The sequence below is a fragment of the Peromyscus maniculatus genome, chromosome 8 (assembly GCF_049852395.1).
Source record: "Peromyscus maniculatus bairdii isolate BWxNUB_F1_BW_parent chromosome 8, HU_Pman_BW_mat_3.1, whole genome shotgun sequence".
NCBI classification, from domain to species: domain Eukaryota; kingdom Metazoa; phylum Chordata; class Mammalia; order Rodentia; family Cricetidae; genus Peromyscus; species Peromyscus maniculatus.
The window spans coordinates 17,926,053-17,950,610 of NC_134859.1; the positions used below are offsets into that span (position 1 = coordinate 17,926,053).

Below are 24,558 nucleotides of genomic sequence, written 5' to 3' on the forward strand. Positions count from 1 at the left end.
GGAAGTGCCAAAGGGCCCTCCCTGTGTGATCAAGTGCCCATCTAGAGCTTGCTCAAAGTGGCTCTCATTTACAGTACTGGAGGTTACACTTTAGGTAGCCATCACCGCCCCCAACACACACACAGCTGTCTCTTGGTCCAAATGCAGAGGCCTTGGACCTGGGCTTCTTGGTAACCGTTTGGGGTGCATCTGTACACAGGTTACCACTTCCGGTGCATGCATCCTTTCCCCGCTCTGCCGGGCCACCCTTACACATCCTTTAGCTGCCTGCTGTCACCCCTAAACTCCTGGACTCCCGTCAGGAGAAGGTGCTGATCTCAGCCCAGCTGGCCCTTGTGCAGCCCTGTCATGAGATTTGCCTGGCAGCTGTCTTTCTGTGCAGCAGAGTGCTGGGCTGTCTGCCCTTCTGGGAACCAGTCAGGACCTGGCACCAGAGCTGGCAGAGGAAGCTACAAGAGTTGCCTCCTGCAGAAAGCTGTGTCCTTGGAGGTTTGTCTGAGGATTCTCAGACGGAGCCAGTGCACGTGTAACAAGGACTCTTGTCTGTGTCAGCATTACCTTGGTAGACAGGTGCCTAGTGCTGTCAGACCGGTGGCTTTCCCCAGGAGCTGTCAGGGTTCCCATCACAAGCTGCCTTCCTTTATAACTAGAAGCTTCTCTCCAGACACTTGGGACGCAGAAATGGCCTGCCCTCCTCATTTTTTCTCCACTAGCTGCAGTGTCAGTCCAGGTGTCTGGATCTGTCTACTGTGGGGCTCCTCCTTGCTGCCAGGCTAAGGCCTGGACTTCTGAGTCACTGAAACTTCTTTCTTTTTTGAAACAGGGTCTCATGTATCTCAGGCTGGTCTGAAGCTGGCTATGTAGCTAAGGATGACCTTGAGCTGCTGATCTGCCTGCCTCTACTTCTCGAGTGTTGAGATTATAGTTATGCAACACACAGCTTATGCAGTGCTCAGGATCAAACCCAGGGTTTCATGCATGCTAGACAAACTGTCAACTGAGTTCTGTTTCCAGCCCAACTGAAGTTTCTGTGGGTACCTCTGAGCTTCCTGGACACGGGGCCCAGGGTCTGTCTTCTTGTATGATTCCCAGAGCTCTCTGAGGACTTAGGGTCCCACCTAAGTGTGCTAGCTCAGTTCTCCTAAAGCCACTAATGCCACCATGGGAGCCACCTTCATGATTTAAATCTAATTCTTACCACCCATGAGTCCCGCCTCACAAGCTGTGAAGAAAGGTGTGAGCCTCCACCATGCTGGCTCAGTTCACTCAGACTCAGGCCCATCTCTGTTTCTGGAAATATTCTCCCAGAGAGCCTCAAGATAAAGTGTGACCAGTTCTCTCAGTATTCTTTAATATAGTCAAGTCAACACCGGAATTCACCTGCCACAGGCTGGCTGTGATTTATAGTCTCTGCAAAGGAGGACTGGGCATCTCTCTACCATCCCTTCCAGATAGACTCAGCACCAATGAATGAGCATCACTGTTTCAAGGCTTACACCTCAGAAGAGAGGTTCTCACAGACATTGCTGCCAGTTCAGGGGGTGAGAGCCATCAGAATATAGACTAGGCTGGGCACAGTGGCCCCTACAGAAGAGGATCTCACTGACAAGTAGGTTCTGGCTCTCTAGGGACTCCATCAACTCATCAGCTGAAGGTCAAGACTTTTTGGGTTGCTGTTGGCCTGTGAATGGGTGTGATATTTCTTACTAATCTACTGTGACCCAGAGTCCAGCAAATGGCCTCTCCTGGGCAAAAAAGTATAACATGAAAAAATGATGCAGGTAATAACTTCTGGGATCCTTTGGAGATTAAGAGTGAGATGAGAGCCGGGTGGTGGTGGCGCATGCCTTTAATCCCAGCACTTGGGAGGCAGAGGCAGGCGGATCTCTGTGAGTTTGAGGCCAGCCTGGGATACCAAGTGAGTTCCAGGAAAGGCGCAAAGCTACACAGAGAAACCCTGTCTCGAGAAAAAAAAAAAAACAAAAAGTGATCTGAGAAGTCTTGCTGGAAGGCCTCAGTGTGGTTCTGCACTTCTGGACCCAGGAGCTTCCACCCTACATACCCTGACCAAGAGAATAGCAGGAAAGCCTATCCCTGAAGGCAAGTGAGGAGAACTCTGTTAGTATTTCCCTGGCACTGCCCCTCACAGAAACTTTCCGGAATACTGTAGCAAACCAAGTGGCAGTCCACAGGGTCAAGATGCTCACAAAGGCCATGTCCTCAGCTTTGGAGGGAGCTAGTTACTCAGTGTGTGGCTGCCTTGAATGAAGGGTACCTGCTGCTGGAGGCAAGGCCTAGGCCCAGCAATCCCTTGGGGGAAAAAGAGGAAAGACCCCTTTCTATGTTGGTTTGTGTGTGTTTGAGGCAGGGCCTCTGTAGGCCAGGTCTTGAACCTGAGACAGTCCTCCTGTTCAGCCTCCCAAGTATACTGGCTGGCTTGTGTGTGAACGTGTTTAAACAAAATATAATTATTTTTTTGAGACCTCACATTTATTAATAGCTGGTGAAATATTGCCTGGAATTATTGGATTCCAGTTTCACTTTTTGAACATTTGTTACTTTTTAGCATCAACAGATTTAGTATGTGCCTGACGTTAACTGACGTTAGATTGACAGCTCTCCATCCACTGATCATTCAGTCTGCTTAATGTCAAGTACTTTGTGTCTTTTGCCATTCTCTTGAAGGATTTTCCACTGACCTCCTTTTGTTTGTTTGTTTGTTTGTTTTGTTTTGTTTTTCGAGACAGGGTTTCTCTGTGTAGCTTTGCGCCTTTCCTGGAACTCGCTTTGGAGACCAGGCTGGCCTCGAACTCACAGAGATCCTCCTGCTTCTGCCTCCCGAGTGCTGGGATTAAAGGCGTGCGCCGCCGCCGCCGCCGCCGCCGCCGCCGCCGCCGCCGCCACCCAGCCACTGACCTCTTTTCTGTACTATCTGAGAAAACCAATCCATGGGGATGGCAGTAATAGTGTCGATGAAGTGTTCACACAGCTAAAGAGATATTTTCAGTGTGGGAGTCTGGTAGATGTCCCTTTCCTCATGCTTATCCCATCACAGCTCAGCATCTTCTGTAAACTGTACCTGCTCTCTGTGGCCTCCAGACAAGGCAACTCTGCTTCACCCAGCTTGGCCATTGTTGGCATGAGGATCTAAAAAGGTTTGTTTCTAATTATACATTTGTGTCTGTGTGAGTGTATGTGCATGTGAGTGTGGGTGCCCAAGATGGGCACAAGTGGGCATTGGATCCCCTGACAATGGAGTTGTAGGTGGTTGTGAACTGTGGGGTGTGGTACTGGGAACCAAACTCCAGACCTGCACAAGCACAGCAACCATTCTTAACATCTTTCCAGCACTTTCCTTTAAAGCTAGTGTTTTGTTTTGTGGCCCAAGCTGATCTTGAACTCATGGCCATCCTCCTGCCTCATCCTCCTGAGTACTAGGACTATAGGCATGTGACAGTCAACCTGCTGGGCTGGGGCTTCTTGCCTGGTCCTGTTCCTTGCCTTACTGGCAACCAGGGGAGATGTCAGCTGTGGGCATGCTCAGTACTCCAAGGGCACCTGATCACTGGTAGTGTCCTGGCTTTCCCTGTACAGATTTGTGTGTCAGAAAGAGTTGTCATCATATGAAGAACCAACACCCAAGTTCCAGGGGCTGCATCTGAGTCAGCTTTGATGGCAACCTCTCTTTTGGCCTCCTGTCTCAACTTCCCAAGCAGCTGGGATTATAAGCTTGTGCCATCACACACAGTTTATTATCTTTTTTTCCCCCTAGACAGTGTTTCTCTGTGTAAACCGTGTGTTACTTTTGTTTATGCTACATTTTATGTAAAGATATGTTGCATTTGTTTGACCTTGCCTGCCTAAGGCACCCGATTGGTCTAATAAAGAGTTGAAAGGCCAGTAGCTAGGCAGAAGAGGGATAGACAGGGCTGTGAGGCAGAGATAATAAATAGGAGAAATCTAGGCTTGAGAGGAGAAGAAAGAACAAGAGAAGGAGAAAGGGTGATGCCTAGAGCAAGAAGCCAGGCGAAAGCCAGCCAGACACGGAGAAGCAAAGAAAGTAAGGTATACAGATGTAAGAAAGTAATAAGCCCCGAGGCAAGGGTAGATAAGGAGAAACAGGTTAATTTATGTTAAAAAGAGCTAGCCAGAAATTTAAAACTAATAATAAGTCTCTGTGTCATGATTTGGGAGCTGGTTGGTGGCCCAGAAGGTACAGAAGGGTGCTTTGTCTTTTGTGTATATCCATGATCACATGTGTGCCTTGTGCCTGTGAAGGTCAGGTGTAGATCCCTTGAAACAAGGCAGTTGTAAGCCATCATGTCGGTGTTGGTGTTGGGAACGAACCAACAACAAGTGCTCTGAACCTGCTGAGTCAGCTCTTCATCCAGCACCTCATTTTATCTATTATTTGATTGTACATTCAGGAAGTCTGCACAGACAGGTAAAAACTGTTCCAAGGTACAGTGTGTGTGTGTGTGTGTGTGTGTGTGTGTGTGTGTGTGTGTGCAGCACACGTGCCCATGTTGTGTAGAGGTCATAGGACAACTTTCAGAAGTCAGTTCAGGTCTTCCACCTTAAGACAGGGTTTCTCCTGTTCACCGTTTGCTGCTTATTCCAGGCCAGCTAGCCCTGGAACTCCTGGACAAGTTTTTTGTCTTTACTTCCTTTCTTACAATAGGAGCCGGCGTGGGGGTCTGGGGGGGAACTACAGATGGAAGGCCACAGGAGAGAGAGCGAACTCATATCTTCAGGCCTATATTGCAAGTGCGCTGGCCCCAACCTGTGTTCACTTTTTGAATTTCTTGCAATTGATTAAATGGCTTGTGAATGCACTCATGAAGAACGCTGTCCATGGCCCTCTAGTCCGCTGGCCGAAAGAGTGCACCTGCCACGGGTTGCCTACCCTGGAGTCAGCTGGGCCAGCGCTGTCCGTCGCTGATTCACAGCTCCAGGATCCCCACTGAGAAAGAGGTCCCCACAAGAGCCCCTGCAAGTGCAGCTCAGAAGAGGACTTCAGCAGTCACCCGTGGGCCTAACCTCTCGGCCGCAGCTCCGCCCATTCCACAGCCAGGAGGAAGTCCCGCCTTCCAGAATAGTCAACCTGGGAGAGAGCCTCGCCCCCTGCCGCGAAGAGCACTAATTGGCTGTCCCCGCCCTGCCCCCGGGGAAAGCGAGCCCGAGGTGGTACATCCAAGTCGCGTTTCTTCCCTTCTGGGTCTCTGTGAGAGCAGCCACCGCCGCTTGATAGATAGCCTGGCCCTCCCGGACTCAGCCATGTCGCCTTTGGCAGGAGCTGTCGCTGTCCGCAGCTCGTCCACGGAGGGGGAGGGGCAGACTTGTGCAATGTTTGACTCTTGATTGGCGAGAATTAGGAAAGGGGTGGGCCTAGAAGGGTATGATCGATGGGAGATGGCACAAATGCCTTAGCAGCAGTAGCCAATGGTGATAAGGAGGGGGCGGGAGGCCAGGCGGTTGCAGGGTCCGTGAACCGGGCTGCTATGGCTCTGAGGCAGTCTGCAGGAAGCAGTAGGGCAGTAGTTCGGACGGACGTGCAAGGGCGGCCAATGAGTCAGGGAAACCAGGGGAAGTAACCAATGGTCACTGTGAGGAGGCGGGGAATAGCCAGCCTCCGCAACACTGTGTACGAAACGGCGGGGACGGGACTGCGTTGACGGACAAGGGTATAGACCAACAGTGGTGGGAGAGAGGGTGGCAGGAGACCAATAGTAGTGGCGAGTGGGCAGGGCGGGGCGACCGGGGGCTCGGCGGCACTGTGTGTGGGGAGACGTGGGGGCGGGGCGACCGTGACGGCCAGGCTGCCAGGCCAATAGCCCGGGGAGGGCCGGCGGAGGGTGGCCAATGGCGGCTGCGCATCCGGGGGCGGGGCTGCGGGGCTGCGCGGCGCTGTGCGGGAAGCGGCGGGCGGCGGCGGCGGCTAGGAGGCTGAGGTGAAGCTGGAGGCAGCTGGGTGGGTGCGCTGGGGGCGTTGGCCTGCGGGCGGGAGCCTTAGCGTGGAGACCGCACGACCGCTCACCAGCCTTCGCCCGCAGGTCTGGCGGTGGCGCCGTGGGCCGCGGTGCGGCGGGCGGGAGGATGGGCACCCAGGGCAGCCCGGTGAAGAGCTACGATTACCTGCTCAAGTTCCTGCTGGTGGGCGACAGCGACGTGGGCAAGGGCGAGATCCTGGAGAGCCTTCAGGACGGCGCAGCCGAGTCCCCGTACGCCTACAGCAACGGTAGGCCGGGTTTGGCGGTGGGCGCGCGGGGCGGGAGCGGCCTGGCGCGGGCGCGGGCGTCCTCTGCGCGTGTCGCTGCAGTACCCCCCAGTCCGGCCCTGGAGAGCTGTCGGCGAGCGGGCGCGGGCCGGGCTGGCGGCCACCGGCTAGTAAGAAGTCTCAGCGGCAGGTCTTTGGAGTCCCCTGGGGCCTGGAATGGGCCGTGCGGCAGATACCGCACCATGGGCCGGGTCCTCACCGCACTGTCCCTGAGCAAACGCTCACGGATACCGCACCCTATGCAGGGAGAAAATACACTGGCCGCGGTGTGATTCTTGTTAACTTCCGGGTACACGACAAAAAATACACAAGGTAGATTGCATCACTGGTACTTGCCTGAGCTTGTCTCTTAATTTGGGTGTTTAAGGTAAAATTGTAGTTAACAGTAGGTGGGACTGGATCACAGGCTCCTGGGACTGCTGACTCCGGAGGAATTAATGTGCAGTGGGCCTTTCGTTCTGCTATCACTGGATTCATTTTACCTTCCTGTTCTCTTCCTGGGTCCCTTTTCTCTGCCTCTTTGCCTCGTTCTCTGGGGTCTTGTTAGTCCTGTCTTACTGCTCCGAGCACTGGCAGTTTTGAAAATAACAGCTGAGCGTGTGAGCAAGACTTCTCCCACTCTTAAGACTTAGGACTTGTCGAGGGTGCTGATCACCAGTACTTCAGTGGAGGACCTTTCCTTCTGAGTACCAATGTTGGATCTTCTCAGTACCTCCTTCCCAAGCTCCTGCTCTCATCCCCGGTCTACAGCAGACATCTTTCAGTGCAGGAAAGGAAGAGCCATGGTTTTCTTTTCTGGGGCATGTGAGGGGACCCCTGCCCCAGCGGGGCCACCCTGACTGCCATTTGACTGGATGTCCCAGGGTGTGATGGTCCTGCTCAGATGGGCTTTGGAGTTGCTTTTCCAGCAGTGAAGTGTGGGAAGGGATAGGCTTGGCTTCGGAAGCGCTTAGTGTTAACTTGTGCTTTGGAGAGTCAGCTTGTGGCCCCTGCCCCCTTCTGACGAGCTCCACCACAGGTACACACAGCCTCCAGTCGGACCCTCTTTCCTCATCTCCTCCGTCAACTGTATATTGCCATATTTCCTGTGACATGCTAACTCAGGTTGGGCCAGTAGCCCATAGAGCGTATAGAGATGTGAGCCTAACTGTGGGTTGCTTGTCACAGGGTACCATTCACCAAATGCTCTTACACCTCGCAAGCCGTGAGGCCAGGGCACACCCGCAGGTCCGTGTGTGGCTCCTGCAGGCTGGAGCGGAGAGGGAAGAGTGCCTCGGCCATAGCAGCACATTTCTTGTGTCGGGTTAAAATGCATACAGCACAAATATCAGGTCTTTGTGGCCACAGCACTGGGTCACTGACCCAGGGAGCGTTCTTCACTGAGTGAAGTTGGTGGGTCTGAGAACACCTGGGCCCTCCTCATAGAGGAGGCATTTGGAAGAGATAAAGTAGTTGGTTCTGGAGATTGAGCACAATGTGTTCGCTGTTGAAGGAACTGGACTTCTGTTTCTCTTAGACGATAGGTGAATGTTTCATTTTCCTCATCATTATTAAAAATCTTCAGGCCAGGCAGTGGTGGCTCACGTCTTTAATCCCAGCACTTGGGAGGCAGAGGCAGGCAGATCTCTGTGAGTTTGAGGCTAGACTGGTCTACAGAGTGAGTTCCAAGACCATCGAGGCTACACAGAAAAACCCTGTCTTGAAAAACAAAACACAATCTTCAGTATTGGGGGCTGGAGAGAGGGCTCAGTGGTTGAGAGCACTGGCTGCTCTTCCAGAGGACCCAGGTTCAGTTCCCAGCATCCACATGGTGGCTAACAACTGTCTTTAACTCCCAAGATCTGACACCCTTACACAGACATATGTGCAGGCAAGACAACAGTGCACATAAAATAAAAATAAGTATAAGAAAATTAAAAAAAAATAAGTGTAAAAAATTACACACACAAAAAAAAATAGCCGGGGATGGTGGCGCATGCCTTTAATCCCAGCACTCGGGAGGCAGAGCCAGGCGGATCTCTGGATCTCTGTGGGTTCGAGGCCAGCCTGGTCTACAGAGCGAGCTCCAGGAAAGGTGCAAAGCTACACAGAGAAACCCTGTCTCGAAAAACAAAACAAAACAAAACAAATTTTAAAAAACCACCCTTCGGTATGTACATTTTAATCTTAATCTTTTTTCAAGCTTCAGGGTTCCTCTGATTAGCAGCAGGGTGGTCCTCACCTGGGAAGGGGCCTGCTGCTCCATATTGGCCCTGAGCGCCTTCTTGCTCACAGCTGAGTTGCCTGTCTTAACATCTCGTCTAGCTTGTTCCTCAGGTGTGAACATCGCTCTCTCTCTGACTTCACAAACATATGAGTCATCAAAACAGCTTTTTTTTTTTTTTAATTAGCACTGGCACCTGAAACAGTGACATTATGATACTGTGACCATATGCCTAGCATCTGCAGGAGCTCCCAGGTCTGGTGATATAGATGCTTGTGGTTAGGATCTCTGTGGAGTTGGAAACATCGGGGCTTTGAAGATGCAGCAGGGACTCCAGAAGAAAACAGTCTCTTCTCTTTTAGATGGAACAGGGCATTCTGCAGAGAGCTTCCACCTGGGCATCCACAGGGGAATTGCACTCCAGAGCAAAGGCATTGTGGATTCTCAGTTATGGGAGAAGACATAAAAGAGTGGCGGAGGGTGGGGTGGAGGGTGGGGTGGGGGATGTTCTTTGAGCAGCTTCTGCTCACAAACATACAATGAATGGTTATCCCTCTGGTTCAGATGTATGGCCCTGGAATGATAGGTCCATGTTGGCCTTAAGTCAGCCAACTGAGTAGTCATCCTTGAATCCAGGAAACATTATTGCTATAGCACACAAGACTATCCTTATTTGACCTTATTGTTATGGGCTTGAACATCCTCAGTTAAGACAATTACATCTTGCTCTAGCTCCTACAAAGATGCCTGAGTGTTAGGTCCTTCAGGAAATCCATTGTGGCTTATATGTTCATGGCCTGAAAAGATCCACATTCATTAATGAGTCCATGGGTGTTGTTTCATTTCTCTGTTCCTTTGGGAGTTGGTGTTTATAGAAAGAAGCTGCAGAGTGATGCCATTGTCGTTTGAGCCCAGGGAATAGAGAGGGAGGCAAGGTATAGGACAAACTGGCATTGGGTGTTGCCATGAATGAATTTGATGGTTATGGAGATGTCTGTGGGATCAGATGATGCATGCACCCTGAAAGAGTGAGGATAATGTGTGCCTATGTTACAACATGCTGTGAGGTCCCTGCTAGATAGAGTCAGGGCTATGATGTCACATCGGTGACCCACAGGCCAATAACATGCTAATCCTAGCTCCATGTTTCTTCTCATTTGGTTTGAAGTCCATTTCTCTAAGTGACGGGTTCAAGGGGAATTTGTTTTTGTTTTTTTGTTTTTTGTTTTTCGAGACAGGGTTTCTCTGTGTAGCTTTGCACCTTTCATGGAACTCACTTTGTAGACCAGGCTTGGCCTCGAACTCACAGAGATCTGCCTGGCTCTGCCTCCCGAGTGCTGGGATTAAAGGTGTGCTGCACCACCACCACCACCACCACCACCACCACCACCACCACCACCGCCCAGCTCAAGGGGAATTTTTAAATGTTTTATTATTATTATTATTATTGTTATTATTATTATTATTATGTGTATGTGTACATGCTATGGCACTCATGTGGAGGTTAAAAGACAGCTTTTGACCAGACGTGGTGGCACATGCCTTTAATCCCAGCACTCAGGAGGCAGAAGCAAGTGGATCTCTGTGAGTTCAGGACAGCCAGAGCTGTATAGTGAGACCCTGTCTCAAATATACCAAAATAAATAGGTAAATAAATAAAATAAGGAAAAAAAAAAAAAAGACAGCTTTTGGGAATTGTTTCTCTCTCCTCTCTCCCACCTTTATGTGGGATTTGAGAATTGAACTCAGGTCAGGCTTAAGCAGCAGACACCACATGAGTGTTTAGTATTTCTGTGTGCCATGTGTATTCCTGGTGCCCATGGAAGCCAAAAGATGACATCAAATATCTCGGGACTGTAGTTACAGATAGTTGTGAGTCACCATATGAATACTGGTAATTAAACCCAGGTCATCCTCAAGAGCAACAGGTACTCTTAACTGCTGAGCCAACTTTCCAGCTCCCCTCACGGGGAAATTTAGAACACTCTTCTGTATTTTCTGTTTTTGGACCTGCCTTTACAGCATATACTCCACATGTCTCATCCATTGCTTTATCTCCAGTGCTAGCATGAGGGTTGCATAGACCATTTTTCTTTTTTAATCATTTTTTTTTTAGACAGGGTCTTGCTTATGTACTTCAAGCTGGACTTATATTTGCTGTCCCGCCTCAGCCTCCCTAGTGCTAAAATTACAGTTCCACTGTGCCTGATCTAAACGTGTATTTCTGAGTCAATGAACAAACTGTATACCACTTCCCTATACTGACTGTGTTACTTAGTGCTGGTCCTCATGATCACCATGGTAACCCCTCACAATCCTTTCTCGTCTCTGTTCAAGACCGGACACTTTGGTCTAGATTTTATTGTAGATACTCTGGGGTAACTTATTGGGGGGGCGGGGTGTCTACCTTTCCTATGTTAGATGCCAGATTTTCTGGCAGATTGGTGGCCCCAGGAGGAATAGGAAGGAGCTGTCATTGGTGCAACAGCCATTGCCTCCAGTGTGTGGTTTGTGCCAGGCATGCTGCTAAGCATGTCTGTAGTCATCATTTAATCTTTGCCAGTACCAGGATTCCCGTCTTACAGATGAGGCTCTAGGAGTGCTGCTCTTTCCTGGGTGGTGTGGTCCTGGGTTCTAGCCTCACTGACAGGGACAATGACAGGCAGACCTCAAACAGTGGAGCGGTGGCACTTAGTGGTTTGCCTCTCCTTACCTTCCTGGTGCCTGAGGTTGCCAGACAGCCACTGCTTCTGCCCACTTTATTTGAGATCCACACCTTGGAAGACCTGTTCCAGGTCTTACCTGACCCAGCTATCATCTGGGAAGGCACATCATCCTTACTGAGAGTTGTCACTTCTTGACAGGCCATTCTAATTTGTCACAGGCCCTGCTCCATTCCCACAGAAGCATACTGTCCTCCACCATGCCTGAAAATAGCCTAGACCTTCTCATTGTGCACACCATTACTGCTTTGGGCACCTAGGTTACCTCCTGGGGGCTTGGTTACCTTCTGTTTCTCACAGTACCTCCACCTCCACCTCATCATTGTGTTCATTTGTTCAGTCATGTATTTGTGGATATTTTACCTGTTTTTTTTTCTCGAGACAGGGTTTCTCTGTGTAGTTTTGGTGCCTGTCCTGGATCTCGCTCTATAGACCAGGCTGGCCTCAAACTCACAGAGATCCACCTGGCTTTGCCAGTACTGGGATTAAAGACATGAGCCATCGTTGCCTGGCTGTGGATATCTTACAGTGTATCTGGCTTTTCCCAGGAATTCAGGGTACAAGGCAGAGCAGATTAGAGAGTTTGCTCTTATTGAATTTTTGTTGTTTTTGAGACAGGGTCTCACTATGTAGCCCTGGCTGGCCTTGAACTTGAAGTGATCCCCTTGCCTCTGCCTCCTGAGAACTAAGATTACCACACCTTACTAGAATATTTGTTTTTTGTTGGTCCTTAGCATTGTCATAAATAGGGGCAAAAACACAGCAAATGCTCAAATGGCAAGTAGACAGCAAGACCCATCGCTCCCTGGTAGTATTGTGTGCTCACACTTGAGATTGTTAGGTTGCGTATATCATGTCATCTTTTCCATCAGTGTGATTGTTTGTGGCTTGGAGGTGATCTAAATTTAACGGCGTTTCAGGAAGGAAACGGTATCAGGGAGTTAAGAAGTGGGTGGGAAGGACATGAAGGGAAGGAACTAGCTCTAGGTCCTTTTGCCTCCTTTTCTGTTTGAAGATTGGAACTGGAAAGGTATGAAATTGCTTGATCCCTGCACAGCTGTCCTCACTCAGCCTAGAACTAGGACACATTCAACAGGAAGCTGTGGAGCTGTGCATTGGCCAGAGCATTATCATCTCTGCTGTCTAAGAATGCAGGGAATGGTCTTCAGCACTTAGCATGCTGATTGAGAGAAAGCTAAAGACACAAGGAGGAACTTAAGGTGGTTGGCCACACTGACTGACCCCCAGCCTGTAAAGCAGGTGTTGGGGACAGCAGTGAGAAGGTGGTGGGAAGCAGAGCATCCACAGGGAGAGGGACCGGCTGGGCCAAGACCTGCGTCCAGGGGACTGTATGGCAGGGACAGTTGGAAAACTAGGCCCTATGAGTCCTTGTAGCATGATGGTAAATGAATAAGATAAGCTCAGATTTTGACCATAAGGGGTAGAGGAGGTGTCCTAGTCATCAGCCAGCCTGGTAATGACAGGAGACTCTCATGTCCACCAGTATGTGGCTCTTTTGCGGTAGTTAGAATATCAAATGCAGCATTTATCTGTGGACATTCGTCCTTCAGAAAGTAGGGAGGATGGGAATGATACAGAAGGGAGGGCCTGAGCAGGAAGCTGTGAGGCACACTAGATGATTTGTAGCAGAATACCACATTCTGCCAGACATTTCAAAATGAGGGGGGTGTACAGGCTGGAGAGATGGCTTGGCAGTTAAGAACACTTGTTCTTGCCGAGAATCCCAGTTTGATTTCCAGCTCCCACATGGTGGTTCAGCCATCTGTAACTTCAGTTCCAGGGGATCTGAATCCCTCTTCTGAGCTCTGAGGACACCAGGTATGCAGGTGGTGCTCATACACGCATGCACGCAAAACACTCAGACATATCAAAATAAATAAAATAAAATAAAATAAAAATAAATATCAGGTGGGAAGTGATATGGGCAAGATGGGAAGTACTCCAAGTGGCCAGGCCCCCAGAGGGCAATGAGAAAGGAGAGATGGACTGTGGTTTCTGGAGGGATCTTAGAACCAACATATGCCATCAGTGCTGTGCCAGGGGGGTTATGAGCTGCAGAAAGGGCTGTGGCTCACCAGAGTTGATCCTGTGTTTCCGATGACAAGAGAAGCAGAAGAGCCCTGGCCTCCAGTGGAGGTAGTCCTGAAGCCAAACTGTACAAACTTAAGTCTTTGTAAGAGGACACATGCCCTGAACTAACCTTGATGAAGGACATCTTTGTCTTGAAAGGGATATCCATCCCAGCATCTGAAAAAGGGCAGAGGATAGAACTGAGTACTGGCATTGGACAGATAACTTCATAGTTTGTGAACTATTTCAGAGTCGACAGCCAAATGCAGGAAGTTCTGGGCTAGTGACTTAATGTCAGCCTTGGAGGAAGAGCTAAACTATGTGATAACCATGTGTTTGTGTGCCCAGAGGCTAGGCTGCTGCTTCTGCTCAGGTGTGGGTGTGTGGGACTGTGTTGGATGCTATTGCTGAGTGGACCTGGTTCCTTCCAGCTGTGCATACTGTTGTGGGTTACTTGGTGCTTGTGGGCATCTTTCCATTGTCCTTAGACAAGAGTGTTGTCTGTTAACCTTTTAGATCTGCACGACACCTAGATGGAGGGTAGTTAACAGAGTAAATGCATCCGGATCAAGACACTTTAAATCTGTGTGAAGCCAGGTAGTACTGGCGCACACCTTTAATCCCATCACTCTAGAGGTAGAGTCAGGCAGATCTCTGTGAGTTTGAAGCCAGCCTGGTCTAAAGAGTGAATTCCAGGGCAGCCAGGGCCACATATTGAAACCCTGTCTCGAAAAACAAAACAAATAAACCTGTGTGAACAGATTGTAGGTACAGTGACACTTATCAGGGTGGCCAAGACTCTCTTCTTTAGGTTCAGAAAATCCCTCCTTCAGAAGTGGACTGTGACCAAGGAAGCTACTAGATACTGCCCCGGCTGCTTGCTCTGCCCTGCTCCATGCCTCCACTTTGCTCAAGGAGTGGGAGTCAGCAGTCTTGCCTAGGCTATGAGTCCTTATGTCCCTGTAGCCTCTTTCAGGCTGAGATCTGCCGTACCACTTGTCAGGGCCCATAAACTCTGGGAACAGATAGAATAGAACCCTGACAGATGGAAGACACTGAATGGAGGTCTATTCTAGATTCTTTGAGGTCTCTTGTACCCACCGATTCCTACCCTGTAGGAATTGTATCAGTGGATGCCAGGATGTTCCTTTACCTTCTCAGTGGTGAAGTGATGGCCTTCTGTTGCTGCCTGCCTTCTCCCTCACTACTGTCTTCTTGGTGGTGTTCACATAGCGCCCTGCTTGTGGGGCCTTTTTGGCAGTTCTGGGCTGTGTCTTGAGTACCTGAGCATCCTCTGTTTTTGGTGCAGTTGATGCTTTAAGTACATGCTGGCCTGTCTTAGCCTGGAACTAGCCGTTTCTCCAGAGAGCCTGGCTGCTCTTTCATGGGGACAGGCATTATGCCTTTTACAGGGTTTCATGTAACCCAGGCTGGCCTCAAAGCTCCAAGTATAAGTAAGAACGGCCTTGAACTCGTTTTCTGTTTTTGTTGTTTTTCAAGACAGCTTTTCTCTGTGTAACAGCCCTGGCTGTCCTGGAACTAGCTTTGTAGACCAGACTGGCCTTAAATTCACAGAGATCCACCTGCCTCTGTCTCCCGAGTGCTGGGATTAAAGACCTATGGCACCATGCCCAACTTGGCCTTGAACTCTTGATCCTCATGTTTCCACATCCCAAGTGCTGGAGTTAGGAGCATGTCTAAGTACAGTTAACTTATTATGCTACTTTTTTTAGATGAATCTTATTAAGCAGGGAATACTTACAAGACTACTATTCATAACAGCAAATGCAGGTGTACAAAGCATAAGAATGGCAAGTGAAATCTAATCTCGAGTGTAAGAAATTGTCCTCCTATTGAACCGTTTGGAAGGACTTTGGTGCCTAAGTGTATTGCACAGGTAGTTAAACACAGTTCATCATGACCAAGTGAGTAATACTGAGGGTGTCTCCTGTGTGAACAGAAGGGCTATAACTCCAGTCAGAAGTCTAGAAGCATTCCTAGACCTGGAGGCTATGTGGGAAGGGGCCCTCGGGGAGCACCCAGCTCAGGACCTGCTCTCCTCCACACTTAGCTCTCTTTACAGGGCACTTTTCCTGTTGTCAGAGCTGAAGCTTTTTCCTTTCTCTAAAATTCTCATTGTTTCAGCCGTGAGTGGTGGCGCATACCTTTAATCCCATCACTCGGGCAGTGCATGCCTTTAAAAGAAAAAAAAATATTTTATTTTATTTATTTATTTATTTGGCGTTTATTTGACTATTCTTTATTGTGGGTGTGGGCTTGGGCCCTACATGTACCAGGTGAAGCAGAAGTTGGCCTTGTCCAGCTCCTCCTTCGAGTGTGGCCCGTACAACTGTCCGGGAGGGGCGGCTCCCAGCTCCTGGTGGGACACTCACCCTCCTGCTCGAGGGTGGGCACATTTTTCATGATGACGGCCTCCTCCTCCAGGTTCTCCCGAAGAATCTGCAGGGTCCTCTGGTCCATCTCTGCCTGGAAGAGTGGCATGAGGGCGATCTGGACCTCCAAATCCTCGATCTGTAGGTGCCTGCTCTCACGGTTCCACTTCGTTATTCTCCAGTAGCCAAAGAGCCCCAATGCTCACAGCGAATATGCTGTAGCCGGACAGTCGCTGTCGAGGCAGGTTCTGCTTGTAGTCGATGGGGCCGTAGCCCCCTGGTGGGGGCATGTCCTGCTTCACCTTCGATGCCACCATACTTGCCAAAAGAAAAAAAAATTTAACCTTTATTTTATTTCATGTATATGACTGTTTTGTCTGCATGTATGTGTGTGCACCACATTTATTCAGTGCCTTGGAGAACAGAAGAGGGTGTTAGATCCCCTAGAACTGGAGTTACAGATGGTTGTGAACTGCCCTGTATGGGTGCTGGCAGTCAAACCCAGCCATTTGGAAGAGCAGCCAGTGCTCTTAACCTGGAGACATCATGACAGTTGTATTTAGGATTTTGTTGATATTGTTTGCTTTGCTTTGCTTTATTTTGAGACAGGGTCTCACTGTGTGTCTGGAACAAACCTGGAGCTCAGATCCACCTACTTCTGCCTCCCAAGTGCTGAGATTAAAGGCGCACACCATCACAATCAGCTGGCACATGCCTTTAATACCAGCACTCTGGGGGCAGAGGCTTTTTTTTTTTTTTTTTTTTTTTTTGGTTTTTCAAGACAGGGTTTCTCTGTGTAGCTTTGCGCCTTTCCTGGAACTCACTTGGTAGCCCAGGCTGGCCTTGAACTCACAAAGATCTGCCTGCCTCTGCCTCCCAAGTGCTGGGATTAAAGGCGTGCGCCACCACCACCCGGCCGTGGGCAGAGGCATTTTGAAGCTAGCCTGGTTTCTGGTCTGTATAGTGAGTATCAGGCTAGCTAGGGTTACAAAATAAGACCCTGTCTTAAAAATAAAAATAAAAAAAAAAAAAAAGAAAGAAAGAAAGCTGCTCACTTTGGAAGTTATCCTTTATAATTTTTTTAAAAGATTTATTTATTTATTTATCATGTACACAGAAGAAGGCGCCAGATCTCATTACAGATGGTTGTGAGCCACCATGTAGGTGCTGGGAATTGAACTCAGGACCTCTGGAAGAGCAGTCAGTGCTCTTAACCTCTGAGCCATCTCTCCAGCCCTATCCTTTATAATTTAACATGGAAAAATTTATCTGTCCAGGCTTTTCATTAAAGGCATCAAATTAGCTACAAGTAGGCAAAAGTAAATCTCCTCAGTAGCAAAAGTGTTTAGAGCTTAGTTGTCGAACCACCTCGTAGCCAGTGAGGCTAAATGTCAAGAATCAAAAGGTAGGTTCTAAAGACCTGCCCGGGGGCCAGCGGACTCCAGGCTTTTGAGTTTAAGAGTAGTGCAAGCAATGCACTTCTTGTTTTTTATTATTAAAACAAGCAAAACATGAAATGACATTTACAATTAGCTTAAGCCAATACAAGTACAGTGAGGGATGTACCTGGTGTTAGGTCTTATTATCTTTAGTCACGTGAAAAGAGCCGAGAATATTCCTCCCAGCCTTTGCCTTTCCCACAGAGATACTGTGGACATGCCGGGACATTCCCTTCATGGCCTTGCTTTCAAGTGCATTCGCTTGTCCCAGCACTTGAGAGGCAGAGGCAGAGGCAGGCAGATCTCTTTGTAGACTAAAGGTGTGTGCCCTAATGCCTGGCTTCTTTCTTTTTTGTTTTTGAGACAGGGTCTCTCTATGTAGCCCCGGCTTTCCTGGAACTTTCTATACAAAACCTGGCCTAAAACTCACAGAGCTATGTCTGCCTCTACCTCCTGAAAGCTGAGATTTAAGGGCATGGGCCAGTACTCTTGGCTGTGTGTCATTTTATATAAGGGATTTGGGAATTTATGGATCTGGACATCTGAGAGGCTCCTGACATTAATCTCCTATGGACAACCACAGATGATTGCATTTCCCCCCACTTAAAGTATCCAGGATATCCCTGTTTCAATAAAATTCATTAAATGCTCCTCTAAATAAAAACATTTGTCAGGTGGTGGTGGTGGCACACATCTATAATCCCAGCACTGGGGAGACAAAGGTGGGCAGATTTCTGTGAGTTCGAGGCCAGCCTGGTCTACAAAGAGAGTTCCAAGATGTTACACAGAGAAACCTGTCTAGAAAACAAAACAAACAAACAAAAGAACATCCACAGGCTGTATAGTTTGCCCCAGGAACATAAGCATATCATGTTTCTGTTGAGGCATTCAGGTCATTTGTTTTTCACTTTTACATAAAAACAGAAGTCTTGGTTCCCTCTGTTATAAGCAGTGTTTCCGAAGGCCAGAGTCCTAATTACTTGGCCAAAGAGAAGGATTTCTGGGATATGCTGACACAAGGCTGCTCCTTTAGAAGGAGTACACCCACACACCTCGAGCTCTGTGAGTCACCGGCTGTAGTCTCTGAACCTTATGGGTAACACCCTTCAGCTGAGTTTAGAGCTCAAGCTCTTTCTTGTACAGTGGCCCTGGACAGCTGACCTGGAACAGGAAATACTTCCAGTGACCAGACTGTCCTAGCAAAGGAAGCTGCTGTGGAGGCCAGCACAGGTCTGAGACATACCAGAGTGTACATACACTCTGATCTGGCTCCTGACTCCCAGGACCTTTTCATGGCGTGTGGGAGCCTTTGCACGAAAGCTGTGAACTTACTGGGAACTACGGATGGGGCAGGATGCACAAGGCTCTTCCTACAAGGTGGCCTTCCAGAACTGCATAAACTCTGACAAGCAACAGGAAAGTTAGGGCTATATAGAAAAATCCTGCCTCAAACAAAACAAAACAAAAAGAAAGATAGAAGGAAAAAGGGTACAGCATTTGCATTTAACCCTGCACACCCTCCTGTCTGCTTTAAATGACTTCTAGAGGACTTACATACCAAAGACGAAGTAAGTGATCCATATTGTTGAAAGCATAATGATACTAAAATTGTCACAGACTGGCAAGATGGCTCAGCAGGTAATGGTGTTTGTTGTGCAAGCCTTGTGGCCTGAGTTCAGTCCTGGAACCCATGGAAAAGTGGAAAGAGATAGCTGACTCCACAGAGTTGTTCTCTGACCTCTTGCCTTCCTCCCCCACACATAGTCATATACACATACTCACACATACATAATAATGTTGTATGTGTGTGTTTTAAGTCTGAACATGAGGATTGGGGAGAGGGTGTTAGCAGTTAATAGCACCTCTTGCCTTTGGAGGGTCCACATGGTGGCTTACAACCATCTGTAACTATAGCTTCGGAAGATCCAGCACTTTTTTCTGACCTTGACAGGCACTGCACAAACCTGGTACACAGACATACGTGCATGCAAAACACTTATACAGATAAAATAAACCTTAAAAATTCTGAGCCAGTTAGAGTGACACACATCTTTAATCCAGCATTCAGGAGGCAGAGGCAGGTGAATATGAGTTTGAGGCCAGATTGGCCTACATATCAAGTTCCAGACCAGCCAGAACTACACAGTGAGACCCTGTCAAAAAACAAACAAACAAACAAAAAAAAGAAACAACAACAAAAAAAAACTTTTAAAAAACCCAAATAACATCTGCATATGTTCAGTACAAATGCATTTTCTTTTTTCTCTTCTTTTTCCTTCTTTCCTTCCTTCCTTCCTTTCTTTTCTTTTTTGAGATAAGGTTTCTCTGTGTAGTCCTGGCTATCCTGGAACTCACCCTGTAGACCAGGCTAGCCTTGAACTCAAGAGATCTGCCTGCCTCTGCCTCCTGAGTGCTGGGACTACAGGTGTGAGCCGCCATCATTCTTTGAATCCTTTGTTTGCAGTTAAAGCCATGGATGTAGAACTCAGATATAGTGGGCTGATTGTGACTATATCCTGTATAGATGTAGAGGGAAATGAAGTGAATATGTTTCATGAAACACATGAAAAGTAGCTAATGATGACTCCATGAGTTTTGGTGTTACAATGGTCATGTTTTGAGTGTTCTGTATTTCACTGAGCTTTCCATGCTGAGTGTGCTTGCTCTTCGTAGACAGAAGAAATCTGGTTTGATGTGGCTTCTGGAACAGTAAGTAAAGCTTTGACACTGCAGGATGCCTGTATACAACTCCCCTGGCATTCCTTCTGCTGTCTGGCATTGGCATTCAGTACAGAAGACACTTTTGTGCCTATTAGCATCTTCCCCCTGTCCTGTACTTGTGCAGGCATTGGTTTGCCCTTGACAGCAGATACATATGTCCCTGTTTCTGAGGGACATCTGTGAGGTGCAGCATGTGCACAGTGGCACATATCCACAGCATGGCAAGTTCCTCCATCGATAGTTAGGCTTTGTATGCTGACAGCTCAGATCCCAGGCTCTCCCTCTGTTTCCACTCTGCATTCTGGCCCAGCTTGGCAGGCAGTTCATTCTTCTCGTTTGAAAGGAGACCTACTAATCTAAAGGCAGATCAGTATCCTGCATGGGCTTATTTTATTATTATTATTATTATTTTGTTTTTTTGAGACAAGGTTTTTCTGGTGACAGCCCTGGCTGTCCTGGAACCTGCTTTGTAGACCAGGCTGACTTTGAACTCAGAGATCCACGTGCCTCTGCTTCCCGAGTACTTGGATTAAAGGCGTGCATCACTATGTCCAGCTATCCTTTATAATTTTAAATTTTTTTATTTCTTTCTCCTCCCTGCTTCCCTTCCTTTCCTCCCCTTCTCCCTCTTTTGTTTTCTTTTTGTTTGTCTGTTTGTCTGAGATAGAGTCTCCCTGTGTAGCCCCACTGGCCTGGAACTCACCATGCAGGTAGCTTCACACTCAGAGTTCCGTTGCCCTCTGTTTCCTGATTGCTGAGATTAAAGGCATGCCTATCAGGCCCAGCTCTTCTTTTTGTTTGTTTGTTTTGTTTTTCAAGACAGGGTTTTTCTGTAGCTTTGGAGCCTGTCCTGGAACTTGCTCTGTAGACCTGGCTGGCCTTAAACTCACAGAGATAAACTCACAAGAGATCCACCTGTCTCTGCCTCCCGAGTGCTGGGATTAAAGACAATTGCCACCACTGCCCGACTCAGGCCCAGCTCTTAATTTGATTTTATTGATATAGTTAGTTTATATATAATAAAATGTACTCATCTTGGGAGTCTGGCTCTAGCACAACCTGTGGGCTGTGACCTCTGACAAATCTCTGTCTCAAAATATTTACATTACAATTCATAACAGTAGCAAAATTAGTCACGAAGTAGCAACAAAACTTTTATGGGTGGGGGTCACCACAACATGAGGAACTGTATTAAAGGGTTGCACATTAGGAAGGTTGAGAGCCACTGCTGTAGGAGCTATGACAGATGTAGAAATCTGGGTAGCCATCCCCCCCTTATCTATGACAGATCCAGAAATCTGGGTAGCCATCCCCCCCTTATCTATGACAGATGTAGAAATCTGGGTAGCCATCCCCCCTTATCAAGATACAGTGTTTATACCCCAGAAAGTTCTCTCCTGCCCATGTGAGGATAGTGACTGCTTCTGCCAGTCTGCTGGTCACTCCAGGTTACTTTTGCCTACTCCAGAATGCCACCAATAGAATGTGTTTCTGTGTCCAGTAACCCACCCCCTCCCAACAACAACAACAACAACAGGATTTCAATATGTAGCTAGGCTGGCCTCAGACTTACAGTCCTCCTGTCTCAGACTCCCCAGTGCTTGGTCACTTAACTTTTTGATCCCTTCCTGGCACAGATCAGGAGCTCCTGCCCCTGAGTAGTAGTGTTTATGTGAGAGAACCCGATTTGTTTATCTGTTTTTCTGTTGTCTACAGCTGGGTTATTTTTCGTTCTGAATTAAAAGGTATTGAACACAGCCACAATACACAAATCCTTTTGTGGGTATGTTTTGGTTCTCTCAGGTAAATACCTAGTAGTGAGTATTTGGGGTTGCAGGTGGGTTCTTTTTAAAGGGCGTGGTGGTGCACGCCTTTTATCCCAGCACTCTGGAGGCAGAGCCAGGCGAATCTCTGTGAATTCGAGGCCAGCCTGGTCTCCAAAGCGAGTTCCAGGAAAGGCACAAAGCTACACAGAGAAACCGTGTCTTGAAAAACCAAAAATAAATAAATAAATAAATGAAGACACTGACAGCTCTTTGCAGTCTGTGGCACATGATGTTCTCATTAGTGGTGCGTGTAAGCTCTAGTCCAGCATCTAACGCTGTCAGTCTCTTTATCTCCTACTCAACCTCACTGAGGTAGATTTACACACAGAAAAATTGGGATTTTGTTGAATGTTGACAGACCAGAACTGTGTGCAGCCCCATGCTGTCTGACCACCCCTTGACTGCCTCTAGCCCCAGCAACCACTGGTCAGTCTTGACCTTACTATAGACCAGTTCTTATTTTCTAGATTTAAACAAAAATACATAAATGGAGTCACATTGTATATTCTTTGTGTCTGGCCCTTTTCCATCTCATTAAGATTCTCCCCGGAGCTGGAGAGATGGCTTAGCAGTTAAGAGCACTGACTGTTCTTCCAGAGGACCTGAGTTCAATTCCCAGCAACCACAAGGTGGCTCACAACCATCTATAATAAGACCTGGTACCCTCTTCTGGCCTGCAAGCATACATGCAGAACACTGTATCCATAATAAATAAATAAATCTTTAAAAAAAAAAAAAGATTCTCCCATGTTGTGTATGTGGCATCCTTTCTTCTACTGTGTGGTACCCCGTGTGTGAGTACTGGTCAACCCCATCTCTTCTGTAGACGAGTGTTTGGATAGCTCCCACATTTGAATTCTTCTAAGGAGTGCTCCTTCACAAATTTTCGTAAGTGGGCTGGAGAGAGCTACCCACCTCTGTACTGCTCTTCCAGAGGACCCTAGGTGACTCACAACCTCCTATAACTCCAGGTCCAGGGGAGCCAATGCCTCTGGCTTCTGAGTCACTAACACTTGTGTGCACATACCACATACAATCGCTTAACTTTAAAAAATAAAAATAGGATTCACACGTGGTTTTAGTGAACATATGTGTGCGTTTCTGTTAGAGAGTGCTGGGTTACAGGTCACTCGTGTGTTGATCAGCCCAAGAGACTACTAAATAGTAGTCTGGAGGCTGATTCCTCTGCAGCCGGCTTTGATTTCAACCTTGCTAATGGGTGCTTGGTGCCTGCTTGTGTGCAACAGTCAGAGAACAGTTTCTATCCTGTGGAGACATCTTGTTATTTAGCCGGTCCCTGAGTCTGTGGATTCTTAGTTTGTATCCAGTTTGAGTAAAGCACAACACGGAGGTGGATACCCATTTGTAACTTTTATCCACCCGTAGCTCTTTTACTGCTGAAACACTATCTTACAGAGCTGGAGGTCGTAACAGTCTCTTCCCTGGCTGAAATCAGTGTACCTTGGTGGGAAAGTATTTATTGAACATGTGGGAGGCCCAGGGTTTAATCCCTAACACTACCACAACAAAAACAACAAATGAGCAGCGGTGCAGCACTCAGGAGGCAGAGGCAGGTGGAGCTCTGTGAGTTCGAGGCCAGCCTGGGCTACACAGAGAAACCCTGTCTTGGAAAACAAAACAAAACAAGGTGTTGGCAGCTAGCATTGGTGGGTAAGCTCTGGAGGTTTCATTTCCTTGTTTGCTGGATTGTTAGCAGAATTGGGTTCTTTATGGTTGGAAGACTAAATTTTGTGTCTTTCTGATTGCAAACTGACTTATAGAAGGTGTGTCCTCAGGGCCAGCAAGGGTGAGTCAAGTCTCTCTCAGGTTTTGATTGTTCCTCTTCTTCTAACTCAGCTAGAAAAGGCTTCTAAATAGTCCTTTCTTTCTTTTTTTTTTTTTTTTCTTGTCCTTTTTTTTTTTGAGACAGGGTTTCTCTGTGTAACAGTCCTGAATGTCCTGGAACTCACTCTGGAGACCAGACTGGCCTCGAACTCACAGAGATTCTCCTGCCTCTACCTCCCAAATGCTGGGATTAAAGATGTGTGCCACCACCGCCTGCTCTACCTTAATCCCAGCTGCTGTGTCCTTTGGCACTGTGAAGAAACTAGGAGTTAGGGTGTGTGCGTACACGGGAACCATTACTCTTTGACCACAGATTTCGAAAGTTCTTCCTCTTCCTTACTCCTGTGAGTTTGCTTCCGTGTGTGTGTGTGTGTGTGTGTGTGTGTGTGTGTGTGTGTGTGTGTGATGTAGGTTCTCACTGTAACCCAGGCTGCCTTCAAACTTGCTGTCGTGCTGCCTCAACCTCGTCAGTGCTGGTATTACAAGCATGAGCCACTATTTCTAGCAAAATTTGCTAAAGTGGAAAAAAATCTTTATGGCATTGGATAAAAAGAAAACACAAAACGTCTTTTTCAGAATAATTTTACAAACTCATGCTTACAACAGAATAAATCACCACCTATAAAAACTCAAGAAAAGTGTGTGCAGAGATGTAAGAAAACTTGCGTCCGTCCACATATGGGGCGGAAGTGGGATTGTGCCCATCCTGCCTGGCCTTGTGGTACTGTTGTGGACTGTAGGTTCTGAGAGCACAAGAGCCTGTGCCTGCTTCGGGAGCTCTAGTACAGCTGTAACAGACCATGCTGAGACCGGCTGCTGGAATGCCTCACTCGTTGTCTCTCAAAGACTGCTTCACAGGGTTCTCAGGCAGGCCGTCTTAGACTGTTCTCTCTGTCTCTGAATACTTTTGCAGGTCCATTGGTTAGGTCAGAGCAGCTGTGTTTTAGATATTCTGTTGAGGTGTTGCTGTGCCCAACCTTTTTTTTTTTTTTTTTTGTTATGCCTCCTTTAAAATTTCTATAGATCAGGAATCTGGGCAC

General features: G+C 47.9%; 1 protein-coding gene and 1 pseudogene across 2 annotated transcripts in view; one reads left to right on the forward strand and one right to left on the reverse strand.

Moving 5' to 3' along the window:
• Window positions 1-5,888: 5,888 nt before the first annotated feature.
• Window positions 5,889-24,558, forward strand: part of Rab40c (RAB40C, member RAS oncogene family) — a 36,145-nt gene continuing 17,475 nt past the window's right edge. The window contains exons 1-2 of one of the 2 annotated variants that reach the window (XM_015997569.3): window positions 5,889-5,971; window positions 6,054-6,238. In XM_015997569.3, coding sequence (XP_015853055.1) covers window positions 6,097-6,238 — 142 coding nt within the window. In that variant the 5' untranslated portion in view covers window positions 5,889-5,971; window positions 6,054-6,096. The remainder of the gene's footprint in view (window positions 5,972-6,053; window positions 6,239-24,558) is intronic. The other variant, XM_006978826.4, reaches the window with a different exon arrangement.
• On the reverse strand, window positions 15,541-16,004 carry LOC121831746 (NADH dehydrogenase [ubiquinone] 1 alpha subcomplex subunit 13 pseudogene; annotated as a pseudogene).